Here is a 16,338-nt window from a genome sequence, read left to right on the forward strand (position 1 = left end):
CAGCTCTCATTCACTCACATTCAACAAGGAAATATTCAGAGAGCAAATCTCAGGAGCGGCAGATGATTTTTATATTTTATTCACCTACTACAACTGTGAAAAAAAAAAATCTCCTTTTGGAACTAAGTAATCATTCATCATACATCTGACTTTGGTGCAATTACACACATGTTTCAGATAAAGAGGAAAGCGCAAATGAAAGCACATAGCCCCAAATATTCAAATGCTGTACATACTTCAATAGCATTGCCAACAGTGGCTTTGCAAGGGCTTTACCTCACTCCACAAAAGATGCACGTAACTATCGCTCAGCTCCTATCTGGGAAGGTCTCACAGAAGTACCTTCACTGTGGGAACAGAAGAGGAAGCCCCAATTCCCAGCCTTGCGCTCAGCTCACCAAACCACACTACCTCAAGCAAAACTGTAAAAGCAAAGCCAGTATTTCATAATGCTGACATGAACAAGCTTCACCTTTCTCCCTGAAAGCAACAATTTACAATGTATTCCCCCCTTCCCTTCCCCATTCCTAGAAGTACAGCCAACACAGAAAAAGAAAACAACAATAATATCCATTTCATTTTGGTTATGGTTGCCTAAATTGAGCCACCTAAATGACAGAAATCGATTCCCCTTAGATGGATCATTAGTTCTTTCTGAGTCTCAGGCTCCTTAAAACATCCTTTGCATGTGACCAAAACAGAGACATCAGAAATCACAAGACCAAAAATTTCAAATTTGAGTAAAGCATAGCTGTAAGACTTCAGCTTGCCTTAACTTTCACATAACTAAGATTTTTTGAAACCTCACCTTGAATCCACTCCTGCTTCTTCTTTTTATCAGAGGCACTGATCTCAAAGCTTTTATCAAGACATTTTATGAGAAAAAGGCATTTCTTTCCATCTTTGTCAGGCAAGGCCTAGAATGGGTAACAAAAGGATTAGCCTTGCAAACACTGAAACACAAGTTATATTGTCAAGCCCCACGTATGCAGTTATCTGTAACTGAGCTACAAATACTAGCACTAAGAACCTTTATTAAAAGGGTGTTTATAAACTGGTTTTATATAAAGTAAAAAGAGCTCCATTAATGAAAGATACCAGTAGTCCATCCTGCACACAAAAAAAGAATTAATTGTTATCTTTAGAGACATTCATATGTTTTGGTGTTTGGTTTGGTTTTGTGTTTTTTCTTTTTTACCTCTACACAACAGTTGCCATCCAGTATGATGTCTCCCTTCTTGTCCTTTAAATCTTCACTTACATAGTAGGAAATAATATTGGGTTTTAGCACAAACCATCGCTCCGTCCAATTTTTCCTTTTGTGACCTTTTTTCAACATATAGCCCTGTAAAAACCAACAAATAGCTGAAATGCCCGGCCTCTGTTGAACCACCTGGTCTTTTTGTTGTGTGTTCAATAGAGCACACAGAGAAGTGAGCTCAAGGCCCCAAATACTTCACCTACACACTTCTGTTCCCAATACCAGCACACTGCTAATTGTTTAGCCCATGAGAAATTACTCTCTGCTCGTGTCCGGTTTTTAAGTAACTGTGTTACCTGAAGAACTGAAAATTTATTATTATTACATCATTATCAAGCCATTATTATGACTCTTTGGTCCTCTTTGATGACCTTTACTATTTAATGTTCTTCAGTCTAGCAGAGACATTTGCCATTGCTAAAACTCACCTGTAATACTTTACTGACAGCCATTATTAAAAGTCAGTCCTGTGTGGATGCCTGCACCCACGCACTGTAAATCCAGCCTGTTACGGGATATTCCCAGGGACAAAGCAGAAGCACCTCTTGTCCTGGGAGTGTCTCTGCCCTGCCGACATACTCATTTAGCTGCACCCCATTGAAGAAGCGATCCCATACAGGATGCTTCAATGAGAAACTGATAACAGAACCATACTTCTGTCATCTTTATTGGATGGGAAACGAGAATGCTGGCGAAGCCTGGATTTTCCCTTAAAGGAACAGAGTTGTACCTTGATTTAAACAATGCCACGATTTCACTCACAGTATTTTGTTTTCCTCGAAAGATGATCCACTCAACTTCCTATATAAGAAAACACTTGCAAGCCTTAACAAGACTATTTCAAAAGAAGGAAGAGAAGACAATACTTTGCCACTGAGCTTTATACAAATAAAAGAATAAAAATTATAATCTTCTGTAATGACTGGTATCATGAGAAAATCATCCAAGTTTGCCTCTATTGAATATTAACATATATAAAATATAAGCACCAATACTAAGTGCAGTTATACTAGTAACCCTGTTATAGGCTGTGGCAACTCAAAAAACATCTCATGGAAAAGGGTGCACAGAGAATGATATAATAATTGGTCACTCTTTCAGGTGTTGGATTTTTATTGATCTTATCAGGGGCACTGCTGTGACCTAGTCAGTTTTTAATCCAGAGTTTCAAAGTCTGCCAGTATTTCAGCTATACCTGCCATTTCTGAAACCGTATTCCCTAATTACTTACATACTTTTGTCTAACTTCAGAAAAAAGTCAAATCACAGATGAAACTGAAACACCTACATCAATATAGCTATGAACAAGCCACACAGAAAGCACTGTACTCCAAAGTATTCCAGACTAAGAGGATGAAAAATGTAGAAAGGAGACCAATGAACGTTTTTCCTGTACTGGCTTTTAGCTATAGCAATTTTGGGCAAAAGGAAACAAATAAATGTGCTGTGGTGTACAGGTGTGAGGGGAAGAAAAATTCAGGACTGTTGGAGAAGCTCTTTTGTTAAAAAAAAAAACAAAAGAAACCAAACAAAAAAGAAACAACCCCCCTACACATACAGCTTCTCTGTGCTCAGCTTTTCTAGCCAGATAAACGTGGCCAGAGCCAAGGCCGTGCCTATTCCCCTGTGCCATCCCACCCCCTTGCTCCAGAACAGGAATGTGCAGAGAAGCAGCTTTGCTTGCCGCCTCCATACTCAGTCTGAGGTCTGGGTGGTTGCAAGTGCGTGTGAAGGACTCCCGCAGCTTCACTCTCTCATGCCTTGCACAGTCTAAGTCATAACCAGGTGTTCTTCCCCTTCCTGAAATACTGAATTTGCTTTCAAAGGCAAGTCAGACTGATCTTTTCCCCTCAAATTTCTGCAAAGTCTTTATCTATTATTTCAGTGCTTCAGCTCCTTCTCATCTTCCCAGAGCCCACTGGCAGCTCCTGGGGAACTTTTCACACCACCAAGAAGGACATGTCTTCCAGAAAACTAAATATCACAAAATTAATTATCACTGCTACCCACCATAAGCCTCAGAGATCCAAGATAAGTGTACAATAAAAAGGGCAGTATGACCCTTGGCTATGATACCATATGTCATTAACTGATACCTTAAAGTAATCATATACCGCAATAAACAAGACAAAAAAATGAACAGGTATCAGGACACAAGAACCAGACGTCTGTAAGACACCCAGGGAACTCCATTCTCCATTAGACCAGTGACTGCCCAGGAGGTGATGGGTCAAATCTTGACACAGACTATTTTTAAGTGTCAAGGAACCATTCAAAGGCACTCAGACATCCTTGAGAAAGAGGCCCAGCCACCGAGAGAGGAAAGAAAGGAGACAGAGAAAAAAAAAAAAAAAAAAAAAAAGGAGGGGGGAGACACAATGCAGTATCAAAACTGAAAAGAAATCCTATTTCCTCACAAATTTCAAGTGGAAGGACTGACCCGACACTGGTTATTTTATTTTCATGGTATTAAACAGCAGAATGACTTCATTTTGCCCTCAAAAGACTATGACTTCGTGTGTGTCCCCAGCCCTCACCTCCAACAGGCAAACGGCAGTTAACAAAAATAGACTTTTGCATTGTTCTGTGGATATTCTGAAAGAATTTCCTGTGCCAAGACCTTCTGATGATTTCTTCAGAACAGCTTAGGAAAGCCTGCCAAGAAAGCCTTTGTTTCTCCCCTCACCAAGAAATCAAAGATGGAAAAAATTCTCTGCCAGGTAAAAGTCAATTTTAAATAGCTCTCTACGTAAGCTCTGCTGTGACCCCTCAGGTCCCTGTGATATTTATACTTCCCATGAAAGAAATGCGGTTTTTAAAGCCATTCCTAAACTGATCATCCAGCCACTGGGAATCTGAAGAAACTGAAGATTGACAGAAGTTTGCTAAGAATATAAAAGCCAGCAGGACTTCCGTGTTTGAGTACAGGTAAGGAAGCTGTTGGTCACGTAGCCTGCTAAGCAGAAGAAGAAGGGAGAGCTCTGCAGCTCTTCTACACGTCTTCGCCATGTTGAAGTGGGGCAACTTAGAAGCAGACCTTTCAGCTGGAGCAATACCTTTGTCCAGACCCCCTTTGCCTGAATACAGCAGTGATCATCAGCAGGATTTATATTTGCTACAACGTAACTGCACCTAGGAAAACACCAAGACTGAAGAGTTGTCACAGTTGAAGCACTGACAGCTGTTGCAGCTATCATGTCAGTTAACAAGCAGTTGACACGAGTATATAAAAGGCTGTATTTCAAGTCAGAGCATGCTTCTTTTACTTTCTAAAAAACAAACTTTCCCCAAAAGTAACTCATTCATAATACTGCAACAATTACAACAATCTGAACAGCAGTACAATTTCTCTTTTATAAAAATAAGCTCATATTAAAGAACCTTTTTTAAGTACTTTACCTTATTTCCCCCTGCTCATTATCCATCAGGTAAAGAAATTTCAGTACAAATCGAACATTTCCTAATTACAGAATAAATTTTTCTACTTTAAAACACTAGTTCTCTGTGGTTCTTACCTGTTTGAGTACATCTAATATGAGCTCATTAAAGACCTCATTGATTGCCATGGACACCGTCTGTCGGTCCATCCCTTTACTAAACTGCCCGCTTCCAATGAGATCAATCAGCTCCCACGCAGAAAGACCTTCTCGACTGGTGTTGAGAGCAATCTTATAATGGTCAAACTGCTCTTGCTGCCAGCCTGCTCCCATTGCTTCGGTGAGTTTTTTAAGTAAATATTCAATCTGTAAAGAAATACAGAAATTAATAATCTTCAGCGGGCACAGAAATCAAGAGTTTCAGAGCTGTAAGCTAAGCTTCTCTGGAGACTATCACTACAGCTAGATTCCTACATTCACATGCAGGCCCCTAAACATAAGTGGTTTAATTAGCAAAGATTTTAGGCTGCTGCCTCTGTTAACTTCTGACTGCCAAAGCCATCCTGCAGCTACTCTCTTCATAGTAAAAAAACAAAGAATTGAACCTGACAGCCTCTTTTAATATTTCAGACTCCTACAGAACACACGGGGCCTTCCCTGCAACAGCTTCCAAACCATGATGACTGAAGCGTGAGAAGTTTCAAAAAGTATCAATGTCAGATGAAAAGCAAACATATTAGAAAAAAAAAAAAAGCAGATGGCAGTTTGGATAAGAAGTGAAATGAAAAACTACCAAGGTATGGTTACATATCTAAGTCTTCACTTGACCCCTCTTCTCTAGATCTCAAGCACTCCATCACTAGGCACAATCTTGGGAGATGTATCAAGAGAAGTAAAAGAACAAATTTTTCACGTCCACTTTTATTGTTTCCAAAATAAACTCCTTTTCTTCTAATCTTTCATCATTCTGTATGCATTACCTTACACAGGGTAATAACACTAATGCTACTAGTCAAAACAAACACAAGAATGAAAAAAGAGGGAAAGAAGGCTGGGTTTCTTCTTTTGTCTGTTTTTTATGTTGTTTTTAAACTCAGCACTATTTGCTCTTTAAACTAGTTTGCAGTATTTTAAACTAAGCCCATCTACAGCTTTGAGCACATGTAAAATGCTTTTAATGTCTCTCTCAACAAAATAATTGTAGGAGAGCCATCCTACAAAGACCTCTACACAACAAAGTAAATGCCAGGCTTCTAACTTTCTATGACTGAAGTCACAGGACACCAGTTTTGAAGACAGACCAAGCTAATGTGGTCTTCTGCTATTTTGGGCAATGGCTCACTGCGTGTCCTCACCAGCTTCGGGAACTCAACTGCCTTCGGCAACCAGCCAAGGCAGACAGTAAAGCCACCTGTCCCACAGCAGGGACAGTGCAGCACCAGCTCCTCCAAGGGCTGGTCTTTCTCTCCAGCTGCCACAAGGCCAGCACACAACCTCTTCCTGGTAGGTCGGCCCACAAAGCTGCAGACCAGGGCTCATCCCCGCTGCCCTGCTTCTCTACAGGCAGGAGGGATGCGACCGGGTGGGGAGCGCACGATGGCTGGTGGAGGTGGGGAGGGAAAGCACCGCGATCCTTTCAGGTTCTCTCTGTGCACATGGAAACAACACGGATTTCCTCAAGTGCTGCTTTTCTGAAAGTTAGTCCTTCAGGACGGTCTGCTCCACTTTCCATTTACCTATTTTAGGTGTGATTTTGGAAACAGTAAGTGACTCAGGAGCTTGGATCCCATTAACAAAAATGACTACGGCTTACAGCATGAACATGCCTCATTGAAAAGTGGTGGAAACAATGATTTTCAGGACGTCATTTTTCTGATCAACAATGATGGCTCGCCTCTGCTCCTCAGCCCTGCTTGAAAGCACAATATAATTTCTGCTACAGGTAAGAAAAACGGCGACTGAGAGAGCCAGAGGATGTTTCACCACAGAATAAATTATCTTTCCAGCTACAGCTCAGTCACATTTCAGCTGGTCTAATAGGCTTCAGAGCACCCAGCAGCCTCTATGTAAGAGATATGGGAGTACAAAGAAATAAAGAAGTGTGTTTTCCCCACACACATTTCACCTCATGGACTCGCAGGCCACAAGGTTTAGATGCAGCACACATGCTAATTTTGCGGCTGCTGCTTCTCTCTCTTGCAACTGGTGCCAGCAAATCCCTTCCTTTCCCTCGCATCCGTGATCAAGAAACACACAAGCATGTACCAGAACACGCTCATCTGACAAAGCAGTAAGTTACCAATTCACCCTATAGATGGGTGAGCTTCTCTTACTATTTCAGCTCAGTGACTGTTCTTAGTCTCACAGCCCCTACTCTAGTAGCACGTGGATTGATGCTACAGCAAAATGCAGAAGCTGCTGCACCGTCTGGAGGAAAGTTCCCACTCTGTTGAATGAGCAGGAAGCACATACCCCTCCAAGATGTGGCTGTCATATCCTCCTCATAAAGACTGTGTGAAGAGAAGACAGGCTAGCCAGTCACAGAATGTGCCTCCAGGGTGAGTTCAGAAGTTGTAGAGAGCACTGCTTTTCATTTCAGCTTCACCAAGTACAGCATTTAAGTATTTTTAGCTCCTCATGCAATGCCTACTAGCAAAGACATGATCTGAACAAAGGCCTCTGGAAAAGTGGCATTCACACTGTAGACAAGCACATCCAACACAGGGTGCAAGGTAATCAGCAAAGACGCTTTGGGCCCTGTGCTGTGCCCCTCTGCCGTTTGAGTAAAGCATCCCCGGGGAGGGCACCTCGGCACAGCCGCTCACCCCTCCACGCAGGCTGCGTGCCCAGGACAGAGAGGGTGGCACAGGTCCCCTGCTGTGGCAGAGCCAGGGCTCTGCTGTGCCATCTGCACCGCTGCTCACGTTCAGACGGGTCACCAGAACAGGCCATAAAACTGTGCTCTGAGGTGGTTCCACACACAGCTCTGGATCGCTGGAGTTAACACAGTCACACGACAGCAAGGAGATTTTAGCATGCCCTCCCAAGCAGCCAACATATAACTTTTACTAGATTTCTGTAAAATTCAGTAACTAATTCCTTTAAAAATCTTTAAAATATACTTTGGTGATTTTCACTCTCCAAAATCCTGAAGTTAAAAAACTAATCCAAGGCTTTTGAGCATCAACTACCATAAATCCTCAGCATGCAGTTAAAGGCAGGAAGTAGCTTACTTCCTACCCCAGACAAGTTTTATAGGAAAAAAAAAAAAAAAAAAACCAACTCAAAAAAGCCCTTCACAGCATGCAAGAACAGTAGCACCACGAAGCTGTTTCAAAACAAACCTCCTAAAACCTGCATTTGAGGAGCTGAAATGAGCTCTGGCATCAATGCAGGAGTAACTTTTTCCCCCCCGTTGAAAACACAACCTGCCACTCAGCTCAGTCCCTCTGAGCAGCAGCACCTCTGAACTACAGACTTGTACTTCAGCTGAAAGGAAAGCTAAAATAACTGAGGCTTAAGGAGGTAGGTAATATACCTGCCAAAATGCTAGACAATATTTAAAAAAAAAAAAAAAATCATTAAAACTTAACGAACTTTAACTTTAAAATGTATTGTTCCAAAATTTCACAACCTATTACACTGCTTGAGGCATGCAGCTCTCAAATTCCTTTGGTTAATTATCTCAAAGTACCAGGACTCACTTGCAGACAAAGGGGCACACACAAAAAAATCATACCTGACCAGATTTTTTCACTTTTTTGCTCAAGTCACATGAACAAAATGCATATCAAACTAATGGTCTGGAAAAGAAGCAATGCAAAACTCTTTGCTAGTACACGTTCTCACGTAAGGCACTAAAAATAAGTCAACATCTCTTTTCCCTTAATGTCACCTGCACACATTTTACCTTATTTTGATTATTACAACAGATTTAAACATTTAAGTCTGCAAACCCCCCAACTACAAGTCACCAACATGACCACAAATATCCTATAATCCCATTAAAGTACATAAAATATCTCATTATTTTAAAATACATTAACTCTTCTTAACTGAAAAAGGGCCTCTGCATATGACAGTTTAATTTCTAAAATAAAAAAAAATTAAAAAAATCAAGCTTCGTCTTGCATTCACATAAGTACATGGCTAGCCAAAATATGGAGAAAAATTTTATCTAACATATCTGTTCAACAGCAACAGTGAATGTTGCGGTGGGGTATAAATATGGAACAGTGTGGGTAAATATAAAGACATAAGTTGAATCGGTGTGGAAGCAAAGAAGAGACCATTCATTATGTGCTCAAATGAGGAACCTCTGAGAGAAAACGACATTTCCCCTCCTCCACAAAGAGACATGTCAACTCAGCAAATAACTGACAAATTAAGCCCACTGGCTCAAACATAATCTACTCTTGTGGTTAAAGAGTAGAGTGTCGAAAAGCAAATGTGCAGCAATGTTTGCTGCTATTCTGACTGGACCTTACTTTTGGATATGGACATAAAAACACAGTGGGGGTTGCTAACACTCCAGTACGGACCAACTAGCTCCAGAGTACGAAAACCAGCTTCCACCTCAAACCCAGAGAAACTTTTCAGCCAGAATTTTGCCAAGAGAAAGCAAAAAATAATACAAAGAACAGAGGCTCTTTAACATGAGCTATACAGCCTGTTTGGTACCTTCTTTCAGAGGGCACTTTCTTTTCCCACATTTCAACACCTATTTGTTTTTCTTTCCTGGGTATTCCTGGCACTATCCTCCATGGGGAATGAAGTATCATAGATGTTTCACATATTTTTCTGATATACAAGTGGGTCTCTTAGAAGATGAAAAATAATGTCAAGGAGGCCTTCATGCCCAGCAGAGCACAGCAGACAAGGCTATTCTGGTTCATACTATTCAAATAAGGTTTGTGATATTAACAGAGCAGATATAACAGGTCTATTTGATGTCAAAAAGAGCTAAAAATCCACAAAACTGAGTGACCATGCTGGCCTGCTCTGAAACCATGGCAATGGGAATAGGAAGTTTCTAAAACAAAAAGCCCATAAACATAAATAATCCAATCCTGAAGTTACTCATTACTTCAACTGGAACCCCAACAGAATACCTAGTGGTAGCTGATAGGATGAAGGTATAGCCTCTAGTTACCTTAGATAATTTTAATACTAAAAATCACACCTCTGGGATGAGATTTTGTATGTACATGTAAGACCACCCTAGTACGAGCCAGACAGCAATTAGGACGTGTGCAAATGAGTTTTTGTTATATGATTACAAGTGACTAATCAGCTCTTTTAATGTGATTTTTTCCTCATTCCCTTTTTGTATAAAAGGCCCTATGTGTTTCCTAAGAGGTGTGCTGGCCGCCTTAGATGCCTAGCACCCGATTCTGCAGAACTGAAATAAAGACAAATATCTCGACTCAGTGTGTTGATTGGCTTGTGCACACCGGGTGATGAACCCCTATTCTTAGGAACAACATATTAATACTGTACAAAATTCTGTGGAAGCATATGTTACTGGGCAAGAGACATGAAAGCAATCATATCCCCTTTCACAGTTATCATCAATTCCATTTTTTCATCCCATCAGAACATCACATACTTTTAAGTCAAATATTTGTTTCTTCCTTTCCACCAAAACTGTGTTCATTATCCAGTGTAAACCATTGTCTTCTTTCTTTTTTTTTAATTAAGTTAGCGTTAAATAGTATAATAAAGGTCAACTCAAAAAACACTGTAACATGTAAACTTGTAAATCCTAAGGACAACCTGCTGCATAAGCTAAAAACTGTCTTATTTTTTGCATCAATCAAGGAAAAAAGTAGTGAAATAGGAAGAACTGATACAAGCTGCTAAGTCACTAAAAATCTTTCTAACCATCACCATCAACTTGTAGAGGTCATGGGTCAATTAAAACCCCACATAAGCAGCTTTCATTCTAGTTGCAACAGTTTTGATTTTTTTTCTGAATGGCCAAGGTTCAATTCCCAGTATTTCATTCATCATATCAGTTCCTGATACTAGAATGAAGAACAAGAAAGCAAACATGGTCACAAAAAAACTTTTTCTGCAGGAAATGCCCCCAGAAGAATCACCACTGGACAGCTTCAGACTTTCCCCTCCTCAGTCTAAAAAGACATCATTTTCAAATACACAGAAAGCCACACAAGGTTTGGACCTTCTTTGTCATAACTAGGAGATTAGAAATGCCACATGTTAAGACAGTTGAAGGCTAGAGGACAAGTGAAAAATGACTGTACAAATCTTTCCTCAAGAAGTCAGGCTTAAAAAGCAAACACAGCAAATACGTTTGGTTTATTTAAAGCAAGTTATTTGAACACTAGATTACAACACACAAGGAATATACAGCATAAAGTACACAGTATAAAGCATTCCCAAGGCTGCAGTCACACGTCCAGATATCAGAAAGGGGAAGTGTTTGGAAACCTTTTTATAAAACAGAAAACGTCTGGTTACACAATACCAAGGCACACAAATGAGTCTGTAACAACTAAGAAGTGAGCTCATGACAGACTAGAAATATTTCTCCTCTTAAGCTACAGTTCTCTCCACCTTTCTTCCCTTCATTTTATCCTTGTCGTGGAAGAGATAATGCCTGTGAGAGCTGAAGGAAACACAAACTTGGATGTCTACGTCTCAGATGATCTAGTGGAAAAGACCGGCTGCAGGGAGGGCAGGAAGCCCCCTCGGCCCCTGCTTTCCAGGCGCATTTGCGGTATAGCTCCTTGGTAGAGCTCTGCCCACTGCACCAGGAGGCAGTTCTGCTGTAGCTGAGAACTGTACTGGTTCTGAAAGCTGTCCATCAGGACTAATTTTAAGTAGAGAAAACAAAATACAGCATTGTTTTCCTCCAGTCCATCAGTATCTCTTTGAAATGCCACATTCACCTGGTGCGCAGAAGTGCTTTACTTCATGCTCATCAAGGCTTCTCACTTGAAAGGGGAGGGAGGTTTTAGATTTGATACCATTTCACATTTCCCTAAGACATGAGCACCTTTGCAAAACAGACATTCATGGAACTCGGTTATTTTCCAACTCTCCTAACTGCTCTCAGCTGCCCACCAGTAGCCAGCAGAAGCAACACTGGAGGCCAAGGCCATTACAGCTGAGCCCAGCGCCCTGCAGAGCCACCAGCTCCTGCCTCTCTGTGACCTGACTTCTCCCCATAACACAGAGGGATCCTCTCAAGCTCAAACTTCCACAGAAAGTGAGGAGTACAGGCCAGACGCTGCCTCTGGCTTTCAGTCCGGCTTCTACCAAATGAGCAACTTCTGACCTTTTTGTCAGCTCTCCACTGCTTTCAAATTCCCTCGTTGTAACTGCTTTCCTTACTTCGCTCTTTCTAAAGCTTTCCTCAGCCTGCACCTCCACGTTTCCAAAGTAGCCTGTTTTCCTTTCCCTGGTTGAGCTGCAGCTGTTCCCAATTTGCTGCCCGTTCAACACCTGGGCAGGGAATCAAGTCTTAAGACTTTGCAGATGGGGTAACAGTCCCACCACAATTAGCGGTCTAATATGGAAGGCCTGGCACAGCAGCACTAGTGCAAAGTATGCAACAGGGGCAAGGAAGGACAGCAGCCTCAATCTTTAGTCAGCACAGTGCAAAGAAGGTGAAACTGCACCCAAGCAGGTAAGTTTTCCAGGTATTAAATTGTTCAAATGAGTGCAAAAACCACAGAAATCAGACTCCCAACCAGGTCCCAAAGAGCAACTCCTCCAAGGAGCAGGAGGAAGAGAAGACATCCTCATAACCGCATGAAGTTGTATCAACAACACTGGGACCTAAGTCCCACCTTTTATAATCTTCCCATCTGCAAGATGGTATGCAAAAATCTTCAAGGGATCACCCTTCCAGTCTGAAAGGGTTGGCAAGTTTCCTAGTTACTTACAAAGGGGAAAAAAAAAATCTCTGAAACCCAAAAGCCTGTGAGTTGGGAGGGAGGGAGGAGGGAGGGGAAACAACTGGATCACGCACAAAAGACTGAATCCAAGCCAGAAACTGCAAGTAAATTGTGTGTTGTAATATTCTCAGCCATAGATAAGAGCAACAGACAGGAGGGAAGGACAGCTTCCTCCCTGGCCATAAGAGGTTAATATTGGTCTCACCAAAACATAAACATCACAGAACAGCAATGCTTCCACCACCCTCTCCTCTCTTCTTCACTTTGCAAAAATCCCCTTACTTAATATATGATGTGCAAGCCATTTTGTAATTAAATGACATGATGCAATATAAAGTGGTGAAGACTAAATATATAATCAAGCCTTATTAAGACCTCAAGAGGCATAAAAAGTAAATGGAAAGAAAAATACCTTTACTAGGTACCAATATCAATTTTGAACAGTGTTGAAAGAGTTATTTTCAGGTAGAAATTCTTGGCACTAAGACAACAACTACAAGTTTGTACAAAAAATGCGTTACAAATCTGGAGTTTAGATTGAACATTAAAAAAACCCAGACATAAGAACTTAAAAGGCAGACATAAAAGGCCAAACAGAGAAAAAACAAAACTGACCGAAATTGAGACTTTGCGTCTTTACTTCTGGAATTTTGTGTAAAAGGGTAAATGAGTAAATGTGTGATTTTCCAGAAGCACAGAGAACCCGAGGAGGACAAGGCAAACAAACGGCAATTCCTCCACTGACTGATTACATTACCTGTGTGGTCTAAGGCAAAAGGTTAGAGTGAATACAGGCATTGTATACGATAAGAACAGAGCAGCCTTTCTTTGTCAGGCTCTCCAAGCTTTCTTTAAACAGTATTGCACAATTTAAAACTTGCTGTAATCAAGGAGATGCAGACACAGATCCACGCTAAGAATTTTAAAAATACTCCAAGTAGAAGAGCAATACAGGTTAACCCTGGACATTAAAGATGGGAAGGAAGGCAAACAGCAGCAGCTGTGAAATCTGAAAAACCTCTTTTGGGCTTGGAGCCGACTCTGCAGCCCATCTCCCAACAAATGGACACATTGCCATCACCTGGCATCATCAGCAGAAGGCAGCAGGAATCTGGGGGCTTGCTGGTGGAGGGGGAGCAGTGAGCAATGCCAACACCCCAGAGCTAGCAGGTCTGAAGCTTTTAACCCTGCCAACAAATAAGGCGATGTGAAGTACCTACCCTCAGGTAAGCCAGGCTGCGCAGTGGGGAACACAATGACAAGCCGGAGTCGTGGATTTGAGTCCCAGTTTTGACATTAATTAGTGACTCTGACCTTCTACCAAAGCCAAATCGGGCACCATTAAGAAAGGAGCTGTCTTAGCTTTTATAACCCTGATCGCGCATCTCCCAGAACTGACAGAAGAAACAGGAAAGCAAGCAAAAAGACTGTCCCATTTCTCATGGTAATAAGCATGCCAGGTAGGGCCCTGTCATCACCAGTCTGGCAAAAACACAAACATTGTACAGAGTGGCCAACGGAATTCTGGACTGCATAGGGAAGAGTGTGGCCAGCAGGTCAAGAGAGGTCATTCTGCCCCTCTACTCTGCACTGGTGAGGCCACAACTGGAATACTGTGCCCAGTTCTGGGCTTCCCGGTTCAAGAGAGACAGGGAACTACTGGAGAGAGTCCAGCGTAGGGCAACAAAGGTGACCGAGGGATTGCAGCATCTCCCTTATGAGGAAAGGCTGAGAGAGCCGGGACTCTTTAGCCTGGAGAAGGCTGAGGGGAGACCTTATTAATGTTTACAAGTATCTAAAGGGTCGGTTTAAGGAGGATGGAGCCAGACTCTTTTCAGTGGTTCCCAGTAACAGGATGAGGGGTAACAGGCACAAGCTGGAACATAGGAAGTTCCGATCAAATATGAGAAAAAACTTCTTTACGGTGAGGGTGACAGAGCACTGGAACAGGCTGCCCGGGGAGGTTGTGGAGTCCCCTTCTCTGGAGACTTTCAAGACCCGCCTGGATGCAGCCCTGAGTAAAGTGCTCTAGGCAATCCTGCTTTAGCAGGGGAGTTGGACTAGATGATCTCTAGAGGTCCCTTCCAACTCTGAAATTCCGTGATTCCGTGAAAGTCTCCTGCTAAAACGTGAGTGAAAAGGCAAAACTGAGCAGTTCATTTTGATAGGGAAGGGGAGTTATCTGTACTTTATGGTTTGGCACAACAGCTTGGAGTCCAACAGTTATGTCGTAGTGGCATGTAAATCAGACTGGTTTGATCACTGACTGTTCAACAATTTGCAAATATTAATTAATCAGTACTCCAGTGCTGGGATTCCTATATACAGTTTTGCAAGAGATTATGCCCATGGTTCTGATCTTTCTGCTTCTTTCCTCGCCCTTCCCCAAGGGGAGAATTGTAGAGATACTGAAATCTTGCTTTGGGGTTAAAATACCTATTTGAGTGTTGCCCATACTTGTTAATGAACTTAAAGTAAACTTAAAGAGATCTCTCTGGTATTATTCCTTCAACCATTTCAAGCACGAGTGTTCAGGTGGTGGCTGTTTTTGATCAGAAACAGACATCATCAGAAAAGTTCATACTTCTCTTTTTCATCAGGAGGGTGACATGAGATTGAAGACTCATCTTGCAAGTCACAGTAACACAGAGAAGAGGGGAGAATTTTTTTTCAGAATCTACTAACTGTGCAAAATTTAAGCACGTATAAGCAAGCGCAGTGATTCAAGATCACATACATGCACTACTCACGAGTGAAGCAAGAACCTCAACAGCTCTGAGTGCTGGTATGGGACCTAGTGTCCCCAGCACTGGTCAGTCCACGCAGAAAACAAAATAAGCTATTTACTGGGGAGCAGGCAGCATGTCCCATTTAGTCCAGGCTGTTTAAATGACGGACACACAGAGCCATCAGTATGTAAAGTATCCTGTGGGAATCCCTGCATATGCACCCAGGAAAACACAAAGAAAAGCACCAAAAGCCTTATGTTATTAAAAGAGGGGAATAAAAGTTTTATATTAAACAATTATTTTCTCTTAAATCTCTAGAGAGTAGCAAACGTAGTTCAACCGGACATTAAGCAAACTGGAGTTAAACAGCTTAAGTTTTTGCTTCTTACCTCCTCTGGTACAATGATTAAAGGGTATTTGTCCTCTGATAAGAAGTTAAAAATAACCCACACTTTAAATGCATCTTCATCACTAATCAGCAAAGGACTTTTAGAGAGGTTCTTTTTAGCACAGAGAGTCCAGCACATCCTGTTGAATTCAACTTTGTCAAAGTTTCCTTGAACCTAAAATGAAGAAATTGAGAAAAAGAAAAATTAAGATGCACAAATGGCACAGAATAACAGACAGACAAAGTGTAACAGGCTAACTCACACAAAAAGCACTGAGAAAATTCTAGTTTGCAAGAAATGTCAAGGCCCAAAAAGAGCACTGTAGCAGCCTAGTCTGACTTCCTGCATGGGGTCAACTAAGGTATGTCTCCCAGCAAAATCTACATCCAACCTCCAATTTCTGGTTGAGTTAATACACCCTGACTTCATGTGAAGGAGGCTACACTGCATTCTGCGTTTCCTCTAGCGCTTTAGCTTCCAAACCATCATTGTAACTGTCTTAGTTCCAACTGCCCCTCTACTGCACTGAGCTACTGAGATTTGATATAGCAAATCTGGAAACCATTATAGCCAAAACTATATGTGGATATGCTAAGAGTGATATTGGAACAATAGCCGGGAGGGACCTTTAATATGTTTTTCCACTTTGTGTTACTC

The 16,338-nt window shown here is 41.6% G+C and overlaps 1 protein-coding gene across 1 annotated transcript in view; it reads right to left on the reverse strand.

Annotated features, from left to right (window-relative positions):
* The window catches only part of SWAP70 (switching B cell complex subunit SWAP70), a 42,375-nt gene that overhangs the window by 11,829 nt on the left and 14,208 nt on the right, over nucleotides 1-16,338 (reverse strand). Inside the window, exons 3-6 of the mRNA XM_063332675.1 lie at nucleotides 15,682-15,855; nucleotides 4,777-5,004; nucleotides 1,199-1,345; nucleotides 809-917 (exon numbers count right to left, since the gene is read on the reverse strand). Coding sequence (XP_063188745.1) covers nucleotides 809-917; nucleotides 1,199-1,345; nucleotides 4,777-5,004; nucleotides 15,682-15,855 — 658 coding nt within the window. The remainder of the gene's footprint in view (nucleotides 1-808; nucleotides 918-1,198; nucleotides 1,346-4,776; nucleotides 5,005-15,681; nucleotides 15,856-16,338) is intronic.

This window comes from Chroicocephalus ridibundus, chromosome 4 (genome assembly GCF_963924245.1).
Source record: "Chroicocephalus ridibundus chromosome 4, bChrRid1.1, whole genome shotgun sequence".
Taxonomy (NCBI): Eukaryota; Metazoa; Chordata; class Aves; order Charadriiformes; family Laridae; genus Chroicocephalus; species Chroicocephalus ridibundus.